Genomic DNA, 18,444 nt, shown 5'->3' with positions numbered 1-18,444 from the left:
CACATTTTCTGCAATGAAAACAGGCACAAATAATTTGTTTAGCTTCTCTGAAGTCTCTTCATTCTTTAGTACTCCTTTAACTCCATTGTCACCCAACGGCCCAATTTCCTGCTTCTGATGTATTTAAATAGTGGTTTTTTATTGTTGGTCTTAATGTTCTAAATGATACACACTCTGTGTGTGTGTGTGTGTGTGGGTGGGTATTTGCATCACTTATGATCTACTTGCCTTGCCTTGGTCCAAGCTGGTGTTCCTTTTTGTTCTCGTTTGGGCAAGACTTCCAAGACTGTCTTCAAGGTACCAAATTGGCAGCATTCCACCGCCACACCTTACTGTATCGCTGGTGTGGGGTGGTGGCGAGTAATACAGACTGAGGAGATAGCACAGGCTTCCCATTGGCCATTACGCTCACTGGGCCCGTCCCCTGCCCTCTGCCCAGGCAGATGGTGACCAATCAGATGGCGACCAATCAGATGGTGACCAATCAGATGGCGATCAATCAAGGGAGTGCCATCCACCCGGCCATGCCTCCTCCGTGACTCTGGAGTGAGGATGGATGGTGGATGTGCCATACTCACCTCACTCCGGAGAAAAAAAGGGAGGGTAAGTCCCCAAACTTTTGTCTCCACAGCTTTGCTGGAAAGCGAAGTGCACTGTGGCTGCTGCATTGTATAATTGCTGCAGCGCTACTGCAGCCCCACCCAGGGGCTTTCTGTGTGTTTAGACAACCCCCCCCCCACACACACACACAGTTTCTGAAGGACACCTTTTTTTCTCTAATAGCTTCCTTGATGTTACTCATTAACCATGCTTGTAACTTCTTGGACATTGTGCTACTTTTCTTGATCTGTGGGATACAGTGTGTTCAGAGAAGCTGGGAATTATGTGATTTGTAGATCCAATAATCCATAGTTTTTCCAGATGTTTGTGGACATGTGGAAACATCCAAGTCCTTCACAGTGTGAACAGGGTTCAGTTTATCACCCTCCCAGTTCATGTTATTTACCAAAGTCAGGAAGAACTTCCAAGATGCTGCCATTTGCACATGTAACTTGCAAGCATGTCTGATGTCTTGGGTATTCTGGTGCATTCAAGGCAAGCTTGGAAAAGCTAGATGATTTATTTCTGTGAGATCTACAGTTCCTGAGCCCTCATGCTGTGAATAGATGCCTGTTGGCCATCTCCTCCCCCACCTCCAGTCAGTAACATGAAATGGAAGAGCTCTATTCATGCTGGGAAAGCCACAATAACGTCTGAGGTCTCCAGGCCCTGGCATACAGCAATCTGGATTTAATTTGAAATCTGGATTATTATTAATGTTGTTTTTGATGTCCAGAGGATGTCTGCCAATTTTGTCTGGGAAATCTGGATTAATTCAATTTCAGACTTTGGGGTTTTTGTCCCTCTCTAGTCTTTTCCTTCTCCATACTGCAATTTTAATTTACAAGGATTCTCTTATTTTTATGGAAGTGCAACATCCCCAAACCTCTTCTGTGATTCTCAGGCTATTCAGCTATATTCTTGCACAATGTCCAACATTAGACAGAGGATATATTGACACTTGGAAGCTCCTATAAGGGAACAGATGAGGAAAAAAGAAAAGAAGACTCTAGATTTTGACGCTCATTTCCCAGCTTTTGGTTGTCCCATGCTAGCCTTCCCCAACCTGGTCCCCTCCAGATTTGTTGAACTGTAACTCCATTAACTTGGTCATGCTGGCTGGGTATGATAGGAGTTGTCCTCCAATAGTTCCAGGGGGCACCAGGTTGGGTGAATCAGCCCCATGCTTTCACTCCCAGTTCCAGCACATTGCAAAATTTTCTTCCACGAATTTCACTCTGGCTTGATACATCTCTCCCAAGCAAAACTTGTAGAGTATGCTATGAAACTCCAAGCCACAACTGAAATTTGAAATACATGTTGTAGAGCCACATCCAGAGACATGGAGGATTTGTTCCAGATAGATGCTTGGTTCTGAACATCCAGCACATTAATAATTTCCATTTGTGTCTTTGTTGCAAATCCTTTGCTGGGATTTATTTGCAAGATTTGCCTTTGGATCTGAACACAGTTTGCTAAAAGATATTAATCTAGCAAGAGTTCAGAGATGCCTGAAGCTACATACGTTACTGTTTCAGACAAATGGAAATACATAAATTTGGGGTGGGGAATAATTTATGGCATAGAGAAGTTCCACCTCCAAAGACTCAATCTGTTTGGGCTATAGATTGCTATATAGCTTTATGACTGGGTTTAGGTATTTTATGTTTTTTACTGTGCTGCTTGTTATCTTTTGCATTGTCTTTTATTGTTTTGGGTTTTCTTGGAATCCACCCAGAGAATGTTAGTTATTGGGTGTGTTGAAATACAATTTATAAATCAATACAATTTGCATTTTCCTGTTATTGCTGAGTCCCAACTCCCCACACTCCATTTTGATGGGAATTATTTGGTACTGATGCCTCCTGTTAGAAAGGCAGTTAGCAGAGAAAAAACAGAACAGAATGTGTTGTTCATACAAGGCTAAAAAAAGGAGTCCACACCCATAGTTTACATTGTGTTCACTCACAATGTAATCTTGCATGTAAATTCAGGTACGGTGTAGAGTTTTCAAAAAGACAGCTTGTTCAGTCAATTTATGATTTATTATCTTTTATTACATTTCTATACTGCCCTATAGCTGAAGCTCTCTGGGCATTTTGCAAAATAGCACCCCACATTCAGAGTGATTGTTGAATCTTACTTCAACAGTGGCAATGGGACATCCTCCAGCACAACTGAGGATAGCAAACTAGTTTAGGGGGTATAGGGGAGGTTGTGTAGAACCCACAGTTTTGTCGTCCAACACCTCATTGCTGCCCCCACCATATCTGCCTTCAGAGGTGGCTGCTTCACTCTACCTAATAGTAGGTCCAGCCCTGCTTTTATCTTCCACTTTATACTGAACAGGATGGACACATGAAAAGAAAGGCATGGCCTACCACTCTTATATCTAGTTTGGCCCTATGTCTATGAAACAAACAAAGAACAAACAGTGAGGTGTGTTTGGGGGCATGAAGAGCTTTTCCAGCACATTGGCATATATAGGCCATCTACACACTTTGGCATTGCAGCAAAAGGGCTAACTCACAAAAAGAAGGGCAGCGCACACAGTTGAACAGCAGAAAGCTTAAGAATATGCTTCAAAATGCTGTCATATCAAAGTTATACTTTAATTGATTATAAAGGCCATTTTCTAAATTGATTGCAGATATTTACGAGCACATGCAAATGAACATGATGAACTTAGGAACCTTCTTTATATCAAGACAGACCATAGCCAGGATTTCAGACAGGGAGTATTTTCCAGTCTTGCCTGGAGATGCTGGAAATTGAACCTGAGACCTTCTGCAAGCAACACTTTTGCTCTGCCATTGAGCTATGGCCCTTTTGCTCAAATCTTCACATTAGTGTAATGCCTTTATTAAGCCAACCAAAAGGTCACCAAAAATGGGCACGCATTTGAGATCTCTGGATCTCTTAATCAGCTGGTTGACCTAATAAAAGTATTACAGTAGTACTATGGATTTTGACATGTTTCTTATGGCCAACATAGCTACCTTTGCTTTTTGTGAATCTTCAATATAGGGATGTGATCAAGGTTGTGGCCTTAGGCTACTAGGGGCCTTCCTAGACGAGGCCTTAGCGCGCCTTCTCACCCGGTTTCCCTGCTGTGCGTCCAGATGACGCACAGGGGAATCCGGAGGCAGGCCGCGCTGAGACCTCCTTCAATGCGCCATAAGCGAATGCGCTTATGGCGCGCTTTTTCCCCAGCTCCGGCCTCAGGCCGGAGCTGGGGAACGTCTAGCGACTTCCGCGGCTTTTCGCGGCTCCTCACTTACTCGCGAAGAGCCGCAAAAAGCTGCGGCCCTGCCTGGCACAGCACTCATAGGAGTGCTGTGCCCATTGGTGGGGGGGGGGAAGAGAGGGGAGGGCGAAGGATGGCAGGGTGGGTGGCACGGGGAGGGCAGGGGAGATTGCGCCACGCGCCTCCCGAGCAAGCAGCCGAGCGGCGCTTGCCCGGGCAATGCCGCTCGGGTGCTTGCTCGGCCGGCGCGCGGCACGATCTCCCCCGCCCTCCCCCGTGCCACCCACCCTGCCATCCTTCCCCCCCCCCCATAAAAATAACCAAAAACGGACTTACCAGTCCAACGTCTTCGGGCCGCACCCGGCCCCTTTAACAACAACAACAACAAAAATGGCGGACGCCGCAGGGACGCGACGTCCCTGCGCGTCGTGTGTGTGTAAGGCTGGGGGAGGCGTGCTAACAGTAGCGCACCTTGGCCCCACCTCCCTGCCGGCGTAAGCCGGCAGGTCTAGCAAAGCCCTAGGTTGATTGCATTGAGGGACTTCAACATCCATGACAAAGAGTTCATTCATTAAATGTACTTCAGGATCTTACTGCCACCAGAACAGCTGTGGGCCTGTATCCCAGTATATTACAGATCTGGCTTATGTAACAGGTTATTTGTCAGACCTAGGCTAGATCTACACTACTGCTTTGTAGTGGTATTGAAATGCACTGATAACTGTTGGGGCACAATCCACATTCCATATACTGCTTTCATAGAGCACCATCAGATGAGCGTTTTATCGTATGCTCACTCTGGCCCACTTACAGATGTGCATGTGTCATTTCAATGATGATGACATCTGTCTCTTGCGTGCCTCCTGCTCATTTTTCCATCGCAAAATAGACACCCCCCCAAATTCTTTTTAAAAATGGAATGTGCCACAATCTCCTGATGTGTGCAGGAAAAACAGTGTGATAAAAGCAGCCCCTGAATGGGCTATGGGGTGTTTATTTACGTCCTCTTTCCTGGCCGGGAAGAAGGAGGACGTAATGAGGCACAGAAGCGGGGGTGGAGAAGCAATGGTAAGGAAACATGATTTTCCCCCGTGTGATGATGCTCGTAGTGTTATATCCTGCTTTTTATTCCACATTCATAATGATTTGACAAGGTGCAGATCTGGCCTTAGTGTACTGCACCAGGAATCTAAAGAAGGGGAAGGTAATCGTATCATTCTTGTCACGGTCAGATCAGTTCCTTGTAAAAGTGCTGTGTTTTTGTGGCCTGAAGTCTTTCTGTCATTCATCTGATCAAAATTGCCAAGACTCGGGAGATTTATGGAGTTATTGGTTTCCAGAACAGCATGGGGGATTTAGCCTTTGACCTTAGTAGCTAATTGGAGGGTAACCCGGACAAGCTTTGGAAGAAGAGATTGACCTTGTCAGGGTTTACAATGAGGTTAGCCCCTAAGGGTACATATTCAATCTGGAGACAAAACACAGAATGAGTTCCATGGTCTTCAACTGCGAGCCCTGTGTACCAAATGACACTTGGCTTCCTTTCCTTTACATCCGCTTTTCATTTTGGAACAAGTCTAGCAGGGAAACAGGCCTCATGTGCTAACTCCGTTGTCACAGAACAGCACTGATGTCTTTGTGGTGACAGTAATCGAATGGTGCATGCTGTTCTAAAGAGACTTTGCATTTCTGTGTCTAATTCGAAGGTTTTCGTTTTAATGAGCTTCTAAAGCCATATGTTTTCTAGCTCTTTCTCATGAGGCCATTACCCCGCAAGCGACCTGCTGGAGTCGCTCAGCTCATACAACCACCTCCTCACTGCAGGGAAGTGCAGAACTTGGCCAACCTCAAAGTATATCCCTCTGATTTAAACTGGCATCCATTTCCGTTGTTTTCCGTACAGAGTCCAAACTGTGTTCTGTTGGGGTTTTAGACAGGGCCCTATTTCCTGTGATTGCAATAATGTTGCTGCTGTGAAGTGGAGTCTAGAGATATATATATATAAAATAAACCTCTTTTTTTTTTTTTTTTTGCAGAACAGGGAGCGGGGGGGGGGGGAGTAATTATACAGCTGGGAAACTCAGGCACACAACCATGCACATGGCTATATCTTAATCCAGGCTTGCAGCATCACTGTAGATGATGAATTCAGGTGCACACAGAGCTCAGCTCCTCCTCCTTATTGTCTGGCAGTGGCATCCCCTCTGAGCACTGGCTCTGCTGGAGAGGGGAAATTCCTTTGCTTCAACATGAAAACCCAACCTCAAGAGGGCTGGGCAAAAGATGAAAGGCTCCCCAAGGCAGTGCAACTCCTCCTCCTCCTCCTCTTTTTCAAGCTTGTTTCCATTTAAATGCCTGCAAAGGCAGTCTCCTTCTCCGGCTGACTTTTGTGGCTGGTGGGAGGTCTCTGCTTCTTCAGTATGGAGCATTTCAGCAACTAGACACCGGCCAGCTGAGGAGAAGTCACTTTCTGGAGCTTCCTCTGTTGAGGGTGTTTGTGCTTCTCCATTTAGGAAATGCCTCTTACCTTTAGTAGCCTACCAATCATAGCAACAAGCTAAGCCAGGATTGGTGGTTTTAGAGGTGGTGACATTGGGAGGAACATCTCAGAAGGAGAGGCAACGAGATCAGGTTGTGGCCACCAGCTCTGACACTCATTACTTCTAGGAGTAGCAGAAGCTGTGGAGCACTGGGGGTCACTGACTGCGCTCCTGGCCCTGCCAGCATGTTTTTGTAAAGCCTTATGGGGAGGTTTAGGATGAGGAAGTTAGATGATGACCAGGAGGGTTCCTCTGCATGGACCTGGTGACTAAGTTCCTCGATGTCTGCTCCGCTACTGGTTTGGGCCGTGCTTCTGCACTTGGGAATCGACCAGTCCCTGGCCAGAGGAGGAAAGTCATGGGAGCAATGCACAGGTAAGAGCTGGGGCATCTCAGTACAAATCCTTAGGGGTGTTTGCAAATGGGAGTGAATGGCCACACTGCGTTGAATATTCAATTTGCATGGTTAGGTTACAAAACTCATGGCAAAGTCACATACTATGACTCTGAACCTTCCCCCTCGAGAGTCATCTGCAATCACTTGAGCAACACCTCTTTATCTGCCATGTGTGTTCAAGGAAATGAAAATGCCATTGATACCATGGTTATGTGCCCTGGTTTGGCATTGTGTAAACTAGGTTAGATCTACACTAGAGCTTTTTGTCAGTATTGAGGTGCACTGAAAACTGCTGGAGCACACTAGGCATTCCATATGCTGCTCTTGAAGCATTATTTCCCACTTTTTATTCCGTATTATCCAAAATATCACAAGAGATGTCACTGGGTGCACTAGGAGGTATAAATGCTCAAGAGGGAGATAGGGTCACCATGATGGGATTGTATCGATATGATACAAAGTAGATCTGGTGCTGGTTGCTCTGAGAGCAAAGGACCCTGGAAATCAATGAGTCACTTATGCTGAGACAGCAAAGAAACCACACAGAGTCCAACATAATTCACCAATAATTACTGCTTGCAGCTTTCCTGTGTCAAGTTCCATTTAAGCTGTGCAATACTTTTGTGCGGCAGAGAACCTATTGGCACAGCAAGAACGACCGCTGTATTAGGGTGTCTTCCAGATGAGGCTTTTACCATGCCATTGTCCTGCCGCCGTGGAATTTTACATGCGTCTGTGTTCCAGATGAAGATGCCTTTCACTTGTATTCCATCCATGATTTCCCACCACTTCTATATTTTTTTCTGAACACAAAAAAAGAGCTAAGGAGGGGAGCATGGAATTGCTGCTTGATTAGGAGTACTCAGATCAGTAGTGCTGTCTGGAATAGGAAGGGGGGATTTATTTTAGTTTGATTTTGATAAGAAATTTGCTAAGTTTTCCATATTCAGGACAAAGAGAACTTGGGATTTAAACAAACATTGGATATGGGAGAAATTGAAATGGTTGAAAGAGCTGAGTATGTTTAGCCTGGAGAAGGGACGATTAAAGGGAGACGTGATACTGCTATTCAAGTATCTGAGAGGCTATCATGCAGAAGATGGAGCAGAGTTGTTCTCTGTTTCTCCAGAGAGCAGGACTAGAACTAATAGTGGAAATTGCAGAGGAGCAGATGTTGGCTAAACATTAGAAGAAAATTCTTAATGATGACAGCTTTTAAGCAATGGAACAGATGGCCTGAGAGGTGGTGGACTCTCCTTCATTCTAGGTATTTAAGTAGAAGCTGGACAGCTCTCTATCTGGGATGCTGTAGCTGCACCTTCTATTGAAGAGCCTGCATTAAGCATGGGCAGACCAGATGATCTCCAAGGTCCCTTTCAACTCTTTGATTCCATATCACTTGCCTTTGTTCATTGCTAATTCAAACTGTTATGCACAGGGTGGGGGTGGAATTCTACCTCACTGTTAATGCCATGGTTTTGCAGGAGTTGTAACTTCAACTTTGCTTATGAACTAAATAACGGCAAGGCTGATGGGAATTAAAAATGTAACTGAAAGGAATATTTAGCTATACATTGCAGGTATAAACACAAAAGCCAAGTGGAATTATAGCTATTAAATCTATAATCTTCATGTAATGTGAAAGTTACATCCTAGGGTTTATCTGTAAGTGCAACTACTTGCCCAAGCATATCCAATGACGCTCAAGATTTGGTACTGGCCCCAAGTTAGATAATTAAACAATTTAAATAACACTTTTGTTGCCTTCACATTTCCCCACTTCACCAATTGAAAAATGAAGCAAAGTTTCAGTGAGCTGATATGGACATTACTATGTCCAAACAGTGTGCTCATGCCTGCTGAGTGACTGCTCCTACTGCAGGCAAGAATGGCTAAACGAACATCAGAACTTTGGTCTGTGGTTTGCTTAACATGTTGTGCAAACCCAGACCTCTGACTTGTCTCTCTCCTGACAAGCCAGAGAAATAACTCATGGCTTATTGGTGGGTTATGTCCTCTGGCTTATTGTGGGAGAAACAAGCCAGAGTTCCAGTTTTACATGTCATACTGAACAAATTGGGCGGCATGTACAAGCACACTTCTCATATGGAATAAGCTAGGGTTCTGGAGGCTTCTGATGCGCAGCCCATTCAACGTGACATGCAAACTGGGTCAATGAAACTGTGCTTCATTTCTCAATGGGTTGTCCATGGTTTGTTTAGCTGCTCCTGCTTGTAGCAGGAGCACTTGAGCAGTATTTACAAGCACACTGCTCATCAAGGGCAAATCACATTTCCAGCTGAACCAAATGTGTAAGTGCTTCAAAGCTCCTTGTAGTTGAATTATGCTAAGTATTTTTAGCCTTTCAAACTAAAAGTAGGTTTTAAAGAGGAACACCAGCTAGTGATGAATGATGGACAATGGTGTCTATTCTGCCTGTGATTTTTGAATAAGTCTCACTTTGTTTCTTTCTGGTGGGCTGTTTTCATGGCAATGCAATGAGAATCACTTCCACCTTTTCTCCACTTTATTCTGATTTTGCCTCTGATCTGACAGTCCCATGGCAGCTTTAGATCCATCTGAGACAAGCCCGTTTGTTAAGATATGCAACTCACCAAAGAAAAACAAAAACTGAACAGTGTAAAATACTAAATTGCACTGCTGAGCATACCTTATCTAAACCATTATTCTAAACATGCCTTAAATAAGAAAGAATATTCCATACCTGGAGTTGTTAATCTGGAATAATACATTGATTCTGGGAAAAGGAGGCATGAAGCTGTATAAGTCTGTTGCAGCAAGACAGCAAAAAATTATTTTCTGCTTGTTTGTTGTATCTCTATGTCTCTACATAGTTGGGTTATTATTTGGGGGGCACTGAGCTATCTTTAGGGATGTGTGGTCTCAATTTGATTTCAGCCTGTTTCCTAGGTCTTCTCTATCATTTTAAAGCACTCAAATAATTGCAGAGTTATGTACTCCTGGAAGTGATATTGGCTGGATTGTCTCTTTAAAAACACAAATCTTATGTCAGCTCTTGGAAATTGCAGTTGTTTAATATGTAACCAAGGGGAGAAAGACATACTATAGCAATTTTTTATTTTATTTTATATTTTGAAACAGAGATGAGATTTCCTTTGGCAGCTCCGTAAGGGGTTTTTTTTTTGTTCTCATATTTTTTTTTTGTACAACATGGTACATTGAAGGAGGGAAATCCTTTCTCCATTCTAAGCATACTACTGTGCTACATTGATTTCCATATGTTAGCCTTTCAGATTATATCTCTCCATATTATTGGATGTGATAAACTCAGAGATTCTGTTAAGTAATCTAGACAAACAACATCATCCCCATTGTATTGAATTTTTTGGTAGTGTCAAAGATAGGTGACCATATGAAAAAGAGAACAGGGCTCTTCAATCTTTAACAGTTGTGTAGAAAAGAGAATTTCAGCAGGTGTTATTTGTATGCATGCAGCACCTGGTGAAATTCCCTCTTCATCACAACAGTTAAAGCTGCAGGAGCCCTGCCCTCTTTGAGATCACGTCACTGTAGCTACATTGCATCTAGAAGCACCTTTAGATGCATGCGTCTTCCCAAGTTTCACTTTGAAAGAGTGAGCTAAGGTATATTCAACAGGAGAACTCAGCCAACTAGCCTTAGGTTTTAGAGCTGAGCTGAATCCTTATCAAAGGATGGTGTCTTTGGAGCACTGCCTCCATTCCTTAGGGCCTGGCACAGTTGGCCTCCTCTGCCAGCCAGGGAAGAACTGGGCTGATGGGTAGCTGGCAAGATTAATCACATTGTGTGTACTAACAGTGCCCAACACTGTCCTTCTCCAGTGTGCTTCAGAGCCCTGAAATACCCTTCCCCCAGCACCCTTGGAAGGTGCCTCCGACATTCTGTTTTAGAGCTGCCAGACCATCCTACTCCATTGACTGGGTTGCACATCAGCACACACCAGATATCAAAACAGCATGTAGTTTTGTAGTACAAATGCAACCTAATACTTTCCGGTACTTTTTTATATGACATGATGAGCACATCCCTTCCCTCAGTAACATGGCTTTATTTGAACTTCTTAATATGATTATGAGTACATGGGAATTGGGAAACCATTTTCCCATGTACTCATTACATGGGAAAATGTAGCTATTTTAAATTGGCCTAATTGTCCCCATCTTTTTAATTTGAATGAGCTGATGAAACTTTATTTTTCTGTTTTTACAAATGACCACCTTATAAAGGTTTGCATTAGCACCATCACAGAATTTTTTTAAAAAAAGTTTACAGATGGTGGGAGGAGGAATCAGGAGCACAAAATCACTGCTTTGTGAAAATACATAATGCTGGTGACTGTGAAATTGTGTCTTAGATGCACACAAGCCAAATCATGGTCCCTGTGTCACCTCTCACCTGTGGGGGAACCCCCCCTCCTCGAATTTGTCTTAGTAAGCATGTAGGATCTCATGATGAAAAATACAAACCACAGTGCTTACCTTTGAGTTTGCCCAACCAAGTCAGCTAAAAGTTACTCATGAGTAATTGGTAACATGACTTGGCTTTTTTAAAAAAATGTCATTAGGTGTTTGTAATTAAAGTTGATTAACTTAAAAAATGTCAGGGGAGAGAGAGAGAGAGAGAGATGGGCAATATCTTTAGAACCCACAAAAAATCCCACAAAAATATGCAAGCTTTCGCATTCCCCAGAATTCTTAATCAGGCTAGCCGGTATAAAAAACAGGGGGTTGAGGAAGTAACAGTGAGTGCAGTCTTGTGTTGGTTGCTCACAAATACTGAAGTGGCAAAGAATACAGATGAATAAGAGCAATGCTCTAACTGACTTAGCAAGGGAGTTAGTTTGGATGGCACTGCCTGCTTGATAACCTTGCTAAATGCCTCTTGATCTCAACCACATCATTTCATGTCCAAGCATCATGAGGGTTGTTCTCTCTGTGTGGGAAGGGAAACCACATTCCATCGCATTCTATGCTCCCGTGCATGTAATACTGACCATGCAAATCAGTACAGTTTATACATATTGGCTTATTTTTGGTCCCCTCTAGATAGATGTTTAATATATATACAGATCAGAGAGGCTGATCTACACATTCCGTTTGTTTTTCAAAAGTGTGCCACTGTGTGATTTTACCTCAGCCCTCCTTGCTTTAGCCAATTCAGGACCCAGTAGCTTTACCAGCCTCTCCTGTGTAACTTGAGAGCTTTTGAAAATGCTGCTCCCACCACATTCCCTTGATCTCTGTGATGTGATATGACTATCCTCATACTTCTGTTAAAGAGGGATCTAGCCAGAGCCTTCACAGCATAAGCTGCGTAACTTTCTCTCAAATTATCCACAGCTGCTGTTCTGTAATCATTACTGAGATTCTGCATAATCCCTAGCTGACTTTAATCATTAAGAGAGTCTGTATAATATGGGAGGTGAACTGAAAATGACTGCTTTGGCTTTCATTTTACATCAATTTGAGAAAAATCTGCTCTTCCATCTCTGAGGAGTCTGTCTTCAAGCCACAGACAGCTCAGGTGCACAAAGCACTTGTGGTAACCTACCACAGTCAGTCCTTCCCCTGCAAAGAGAATGTGAAGTCATTTAGACTACTTGAGAAGGAACATCACAGCCAGGGTGTGCAGATCTAATTTTCCAGTGCAACTACTTCTTCTCCTTCTCCTTCTCCTTCTCCTTCTCCTTCTCCTTCTCCTCCTCTAGTTGATTTAGATTTTTATCCCATCCCAGTCTGAGGTTCTAGATTTAGAGCATGAAAAAATTTAAATGCTGACAAAATACAGCAAGCTGGAATCTCCCAATATGCCCAACTGTTGAAAGGCAGCCCAACCAAAAGTTATCTTGCATTTGCTTTAAAAGTTGCATGGCTACGGGCGTCCCAAAAGATTAGCTCTACCTTTCCTTTTCATCAAACCCAGGTGAGGCAGTGCCTGTTCTGAACCAGTGCCTGGGCACGGTAATGGACTGGATGAGGGCTAATAAACTGAAACTCAATCCAGACAAGACGGAGGTACTGTTAGCGGGTGGTTCTTCTGTCCGGCGAGGTGATGTTTGTCCTGTCCTGGACGGGGTTGCACTCCCCCTAAAGGATCGGGTCTGTAGTTTGGGGGTGCTCTTGGATCCAGAACTGTCACTTGAGGCACAGGTGAACTCAGTGGCAAAGAGCACCTTTTATCAGCTCAGGCTGATATACCAGCTGCGCCCTTATCTGGACAGAGATAGCTTAGCTACAGTTATCCATGCTCTGATAACCTCTCGTTTGGATTACTGCAATGCGTTATACGTGGGGCTGCCTTTGAAAACGGTCCGGAAACTTCAACTGGTGCAAAACAGGGCAGCAAGGTTATTAACAGGGACTGGCCGGCGAGATCACATTACGCCAGTCCTTTTACAACTTCATTGGCTGCCAGTCCAGGTCCGGGCCCAATTCAAAGTGCTGGTATTGACATTTAAAGCCCTAAACGGTTTGGGGCCAGGTTATCTGAAGGAACGCCTCCTCCCATATGTACCTACCCGGACCTTAAGATCATCTACAGGGGCCCTTCTCCATGAGCCCCTGCCAAAGGAAGTGAGGTAGGTGGCTACTAGGAGGAGAGCTTTCTCCGCTGTGGCACCCCGGTTGTGGAACGAGCTCCCCAGAGAGGTCCGCTTGGCGCCTACACTGTACTGCTTTCGTCGCCAGCTGAAGACCTTTTTATTCACTCAGTATTTTAACACTTAATTTTAACTTAAATTTAAATTTTACTGTTTTAACTCTGTATTTTAATCTTATATCAACTTTGCTGTGTGGTTTTAACCTGGTTGCGCTTTTTATACTGTATTTCGTAATTGTGTTTTAAACTGTTGGGTGTTTTACTGTAGTTTTAATTTTTGTGAACCGCCCAGAGAGCTTCGGCTATTGGGCGGTATAAAAATGTAATAAATAAATAAATAAATAGAAGGGAGAGATTTCCTTTTGAAAGAGTAGCTACTGTATAGAAGGCGTTCTTAATTCCCCCTGTGCTATAAACGTCACAGCCTTGATGATATTGTCACACGGCCAATATGAATGGCTTTACATTGATTGATTGATTGATTGACTGATTGCATTTATATCCCACATTTTCCCCTCCAAGGAACATAAGGCAGCATACATAATCTTCCTCCTCTCCATTTTATCCTCACAGTGACAACCCTGTGAGGTAGTTGGGCTGAGAATCTGTGACTGGCCCAAAGTCACCCAGTGGATTTCCATGGCTGAATGGGGACTAGAAGCTGGATTCTAGTCCCCCCCAGTTCAACACTCTAACCACTACACCGGCACGCATATGATCTATTTATACAGGGGAAAGTAATAAGTCCTATACACAGTCTCCTTCATGGTGAAGCTTTCCTCAGAAGTTACCATGCAGTGAAACTTTCCTGTCACAAATAACTGTATAGTCATTTCCGATAGCAAGTGATCTAACTGCAAAGCTGCCATCACTTCCATCATATTAATTAATACTTTGATCAGGGGATATGGTTGTGCTGGCTCAAGGTTGCGATTTCTTTTTGCTCCCGAGGCAATGAATAGCAGTTAATTTAAACTGTGGCTTTTTTTTAAGGAAATAAATTATGTAGGTGCTGCATAAGCATTTGAACCCTCCAGGTAAGGTTTATCCATTCTTAGTTGCCCCACAACACAATATTTGTGAAGACATCAAAAGGTGGGTGTTTTCCCTGCTGCTAAATGGACCTAATTTGGTGTTGCTGGTGTTTGTTTGAAGCTGCACATAGCTTAGTTGGCACTGCAAAGCTGAGGTCTGGGCTTACCAGATGTTTTCTGTCAAAGTAGCTTATCCTGCCTGGCTTTTATTTTTTAAAAAGTCCATGTGATTCCCCAGGGCCACACATGTGTCTTGCTTTCTTCTCTGAATAATGTGAATTATTTGGAAGCTGCATATCTTTGTGGGAGTGTTTGCATGAATGTGTTTGCGCATAACAAAGACAGCTAGGCTTTAGGCGAAATCCCTGGAGCCTCAAATCCAAATCTATATAGGGGCTTGACTATACACTGTATATACTCGATTGTGGCTGCGTAGTTGTGCTCCATTGTTTATATGACACAGACACCAATTCGCAGCTGCATTGTATTATTCCCTGTGAAGCTGCGCATTTTCAATGTCTCATTTTATGCGAGTTTGTGTGTGCGTCAGTGGTGGCTTCAGTTTGGGTTAAGAGAGTGGGCATAGAAGAGGGAGAGGCAGCTCTGGTACTCGGATGGCCGCTGGAAACTCCACGCTCCCTCCATGGCATCGGGAGAGAAAAACTGTGGGGTTTCGAAGGGAGATGGCACCAACCCAGCACTGTGAAGACAGTCATTTGGATAGCTATGGAAATATGGGAGAACAACTGATTGCCAATGACAACTTGTGGTTTATCTCCTCTGTGAATCACTTGGGAAACTCTGATCTTATTTGTGGTGAGCACTAGGATCGCCTAGAAGTAGTGTTGGTGTGGCTGACAGAAGAGAACGAAGCCATTGGAATCTGATGTATACACTGCAACTTGATACTATATACAATAATATAGCAGAGACCAAAAGGGGGCTGGTTGTTGGGGTGTAATATTGAGTCATTGGTTTTAATTGCAGGAAAATTGTATGTAGATTTCTTAAAAATCATATGGAAGCTGCAAGGAAAACTGATAATGAAACATGTTGCATAGAGACATTGGAGAACCAACTTTAGAAATTTTGAGGGAAGGGGAAGGGGCCATTTTAAGTTGCAAATCATTTATTATTTCTCAGGAGCACCTATATCGCTGATTATTATGTAATATAACATCACTACAACAAATGTTCTTAATACATGACTTCTTTTTGGTAATGTAATCTCGAATATATCCAAGAATTGGAGTTTGTATATCCTAGAAGTATCTTTCCATCTGTGCTTAGGTACAGCATCTCCTGTTTTGTGCAGGGACGGCATTAGGGATGCTAAACCAGAAGTTCCAAATCAAGGGATACCCTCAAGTTATGGTGTGTGAAGGAAGGAATATGTTCCCTATGTTCAACAGAGCTGAAATAAGAAGAGCCATTATTTTCCGGGGGTGCTGAGTATACCTAGAATAATAGTTAATCTTTTGAAAGAAAGGGCATTCTTTACAATAAGAGATATCAACCCTAGATATGGGGTAGCAGTAGGATGTGATGGTCCATTTTCAATTTTATATTGTTGTTTAGCTTGGAAAAGAGGAGGCTAAGGGGAGACATGATAGAGGTGTACAGAATTATGCATGGTATGGAGAATGTGGACAGGGAGACATTTTTCTCCCTCTCTGAAAATACTAGAACCTGGGGTCATCCCATGAAACTGGTTGGTGGGAGATCCAGGACAAATAAAAGGAAGTACCTCTTCACACAGCACATAGTTAAATCATGGAACTCACTACCACAAGATGTCGTGATGGCCACCAATCTAGATGGCTTTAAAAGGGGTTGGAAAGATTCCTCGAGGCAAAGGCTATCAATGGCTACTAGCCCTGATGGTTGTGTGCTATCTCCAGTATTCAAGGCAATAAGCCTGTGTGCAACAGTTGCTGGGGAACATGGGCGGGAGGGTGCTGTTGCACCACGTCCTGCTTGTTCATCCCTGGCCGATGGCTGGTTGGCCACTGTGCAAACAGAGTGCTGGACTAGATGGACCGTTGGTCTGATTCAGCATGGCTCTTCTTATGTCCTTAGTATCCTTTCCAATTTTGTTTTAACAACCCTATCGCTGTTCGGTAAGACAACCCAGGGATTTTTCTTTATCCAGGCTGAGTGCTGCCAGTGAATCAATTCTTTCGATTATTTTTGATCCATCCGGAAGCTGCTTTGGTGGCGTAGGTGTGTGGCCTGTTACCATCTTTCAGCAACAGCTTTTGTAGCACTCTGCTATGTTCCCCCAGGTTTACTAACATGGCTTTGTGCTTTCTCTGGCCTAGACCTGCGTCCTTTGGATATTCTCTCTGAAGTGGTTCCCATGAACGGGGTGAAGAGTGGAATACGGATGATCCAAATACAAGGCGCAAGGGGCTTCCAGTTCTCGGCAATGCGCCCTCGCTTCCTCAGCTTTCCAGCATCACGGATTTTCATTTATTGTGACCTTTTCCCAGAGGAATTCTCCATTGTGTTCACGCTAAAAGCATTCCACATGCAATCCAAGGTAAGCCTGTGATGGATTTTTACACTAGCACAGAATCATATCTGTAGATCATAGTCACTGTGGTGAATTCATTTTACAAGTCTGGATTTAATATTCCTATTAATTTGGTAAACTCTGCAGAATAATGAAACTATCTCACTATTTCATACTATAAACTGTGACTGGAACAATTATAAGCATATTTATTTGGATGCTAACGGGCTTGGATGTATGATACTATTTAAACAAAATTATGCAGGCTATAGAATTTAATTTTAGTGCTTTAACTTGATATATAAAACTGTCACAGATGGCAAGATATAATTTTAATTGACAGAGTTTAATTTTTAAATTACATCCTTTAAAAACAGAACTCTGAAAAATATCCTGGGGTTTTTCAATCATATTTCCTTTAATGGATTGTGGAAACACATACATGGATAGGATTTTATTATTATTATTCATAGCAGTTAAAAAGAAAATAGAATCGGGCAATCTCCTAATCCATTGGCACGTTGATTTTCTTTTGCTTACATCTGGTTTATGTTGAGTAAGGCTGCAATCCTATACCCAAATCAGTGGGACTTACTTCTGTGTAGACATGTATAGGATTGCAGACACCTTGGAGTAAGTCACATTGAACTCCATGGGGATTACTTCTAAATAATAATAATAATAATTTCTTGCCCACCTCTCCATTCTGATCGAGGCGGGGAACAACAATAAACAATAAAACACATAAAACTGAATTAAAACATAATATACATTGTTAAAACCATCCTAAAACCATCTTAAAATTCCACTGGATAGGCCTGCCGGAAAGATCAGTCTTTATAGCTTTCTTGAATGCTAGTAGACTGTTAAGTTGACGAGTCTCCTCCAGCAGGCCATTCCACAGTCTGGGAGCAGCAGAAGAGAAGGTCCTCTGGGTAACAGTTGTTAATCTAGATTTTGCTAGCTACAGTAGATTTTTTCGCAGAGGACCTGAGTGTGCGGGGCGGATTGTATGGGAGAAGGCAATCCCACAGGTAGCCTGGACCCAAACCATGACACATATAGGATTGTACTGCACAAGACACGCATAGGATTACACTCCACAAGAAAGTGCTTTGCTGTGTAATCAAATCTTCAAGTGACCAGGCTATCATGTGATAACATGCATTCATCACATGAATAACATGGTCACCTGAAACCACCAGGAATTAGGGAAAAAGCCAGAGTGTGCTATTATGAAATGATGAAAAGTATCAAAAGGTGTATACTTTAAAGGTGTATACTTTAAAGGGTTAGCATTGGTGAAATGAATTTTGTGCACTGAAAAAGCCCTGTTTGTTTCAGCTCTTTTGGAAACCCCTGAACTCTGTGGCCTGGCTGAATAAACCCATAGTGGATCTGACTTTGCAAATGTGCAATCAAAAGCTGGGATCTGAACACCTTGACACGTTAAGGTGGGATCAAGGTTTAGCACTCAGAGCTGTTGCTGAGGG

The 18,444-nt window shown here is 43.2% G+C and overlaps 1 protein-coding gene across 1 annotated transcript in view; it reads left to right on the top strand.

Moving 5' to 3' along the window:
* The first annotated feature begins 6,237 nt into the window (after positions 1–6,237).
* Positions 6,238–18,444, top strand: part of TSPEAR (thrombospondin type laminin G domain and EAR repeats) — a 42,460-nt gene continuing 30,253 nt past the window's right edge. The window contains exons 1-2 of the mRNA XM_063131535.1: positions 6,238–6,762; positions 16,758–16,978. Of these exons, the coding sequence (XP_062987605.1) occupies positions 6,669–6,762; positions 16,758–16,978 (315 nt within the window). The 5' untranslated portion in view covers positions 6,238–6,668. The remainder of the gene's footprint in view (positions 6,763–16,757; positions 16,979–18,444) is intronic.

This window comes from Elgaria multicarinata, chromosome 8, assembly GCF_023053635.1.
Source record: "Elgaria multicarinata webbii isolate HBS135686 ecotype San Diego chromosome 8, rElgMul1.1.pri, whole genome shotgun sequence".
NCBI classification, from domain to species: domain Eukaryota; kingdom Metazoa; phylum Chordata; class Lepidosauria; order Squamata; family Anguidae; genus Elgaria; species Elgaria multicarinata.
This window is presented reverse-complemented; position numbering and strand designations above follow the sequence as displayed.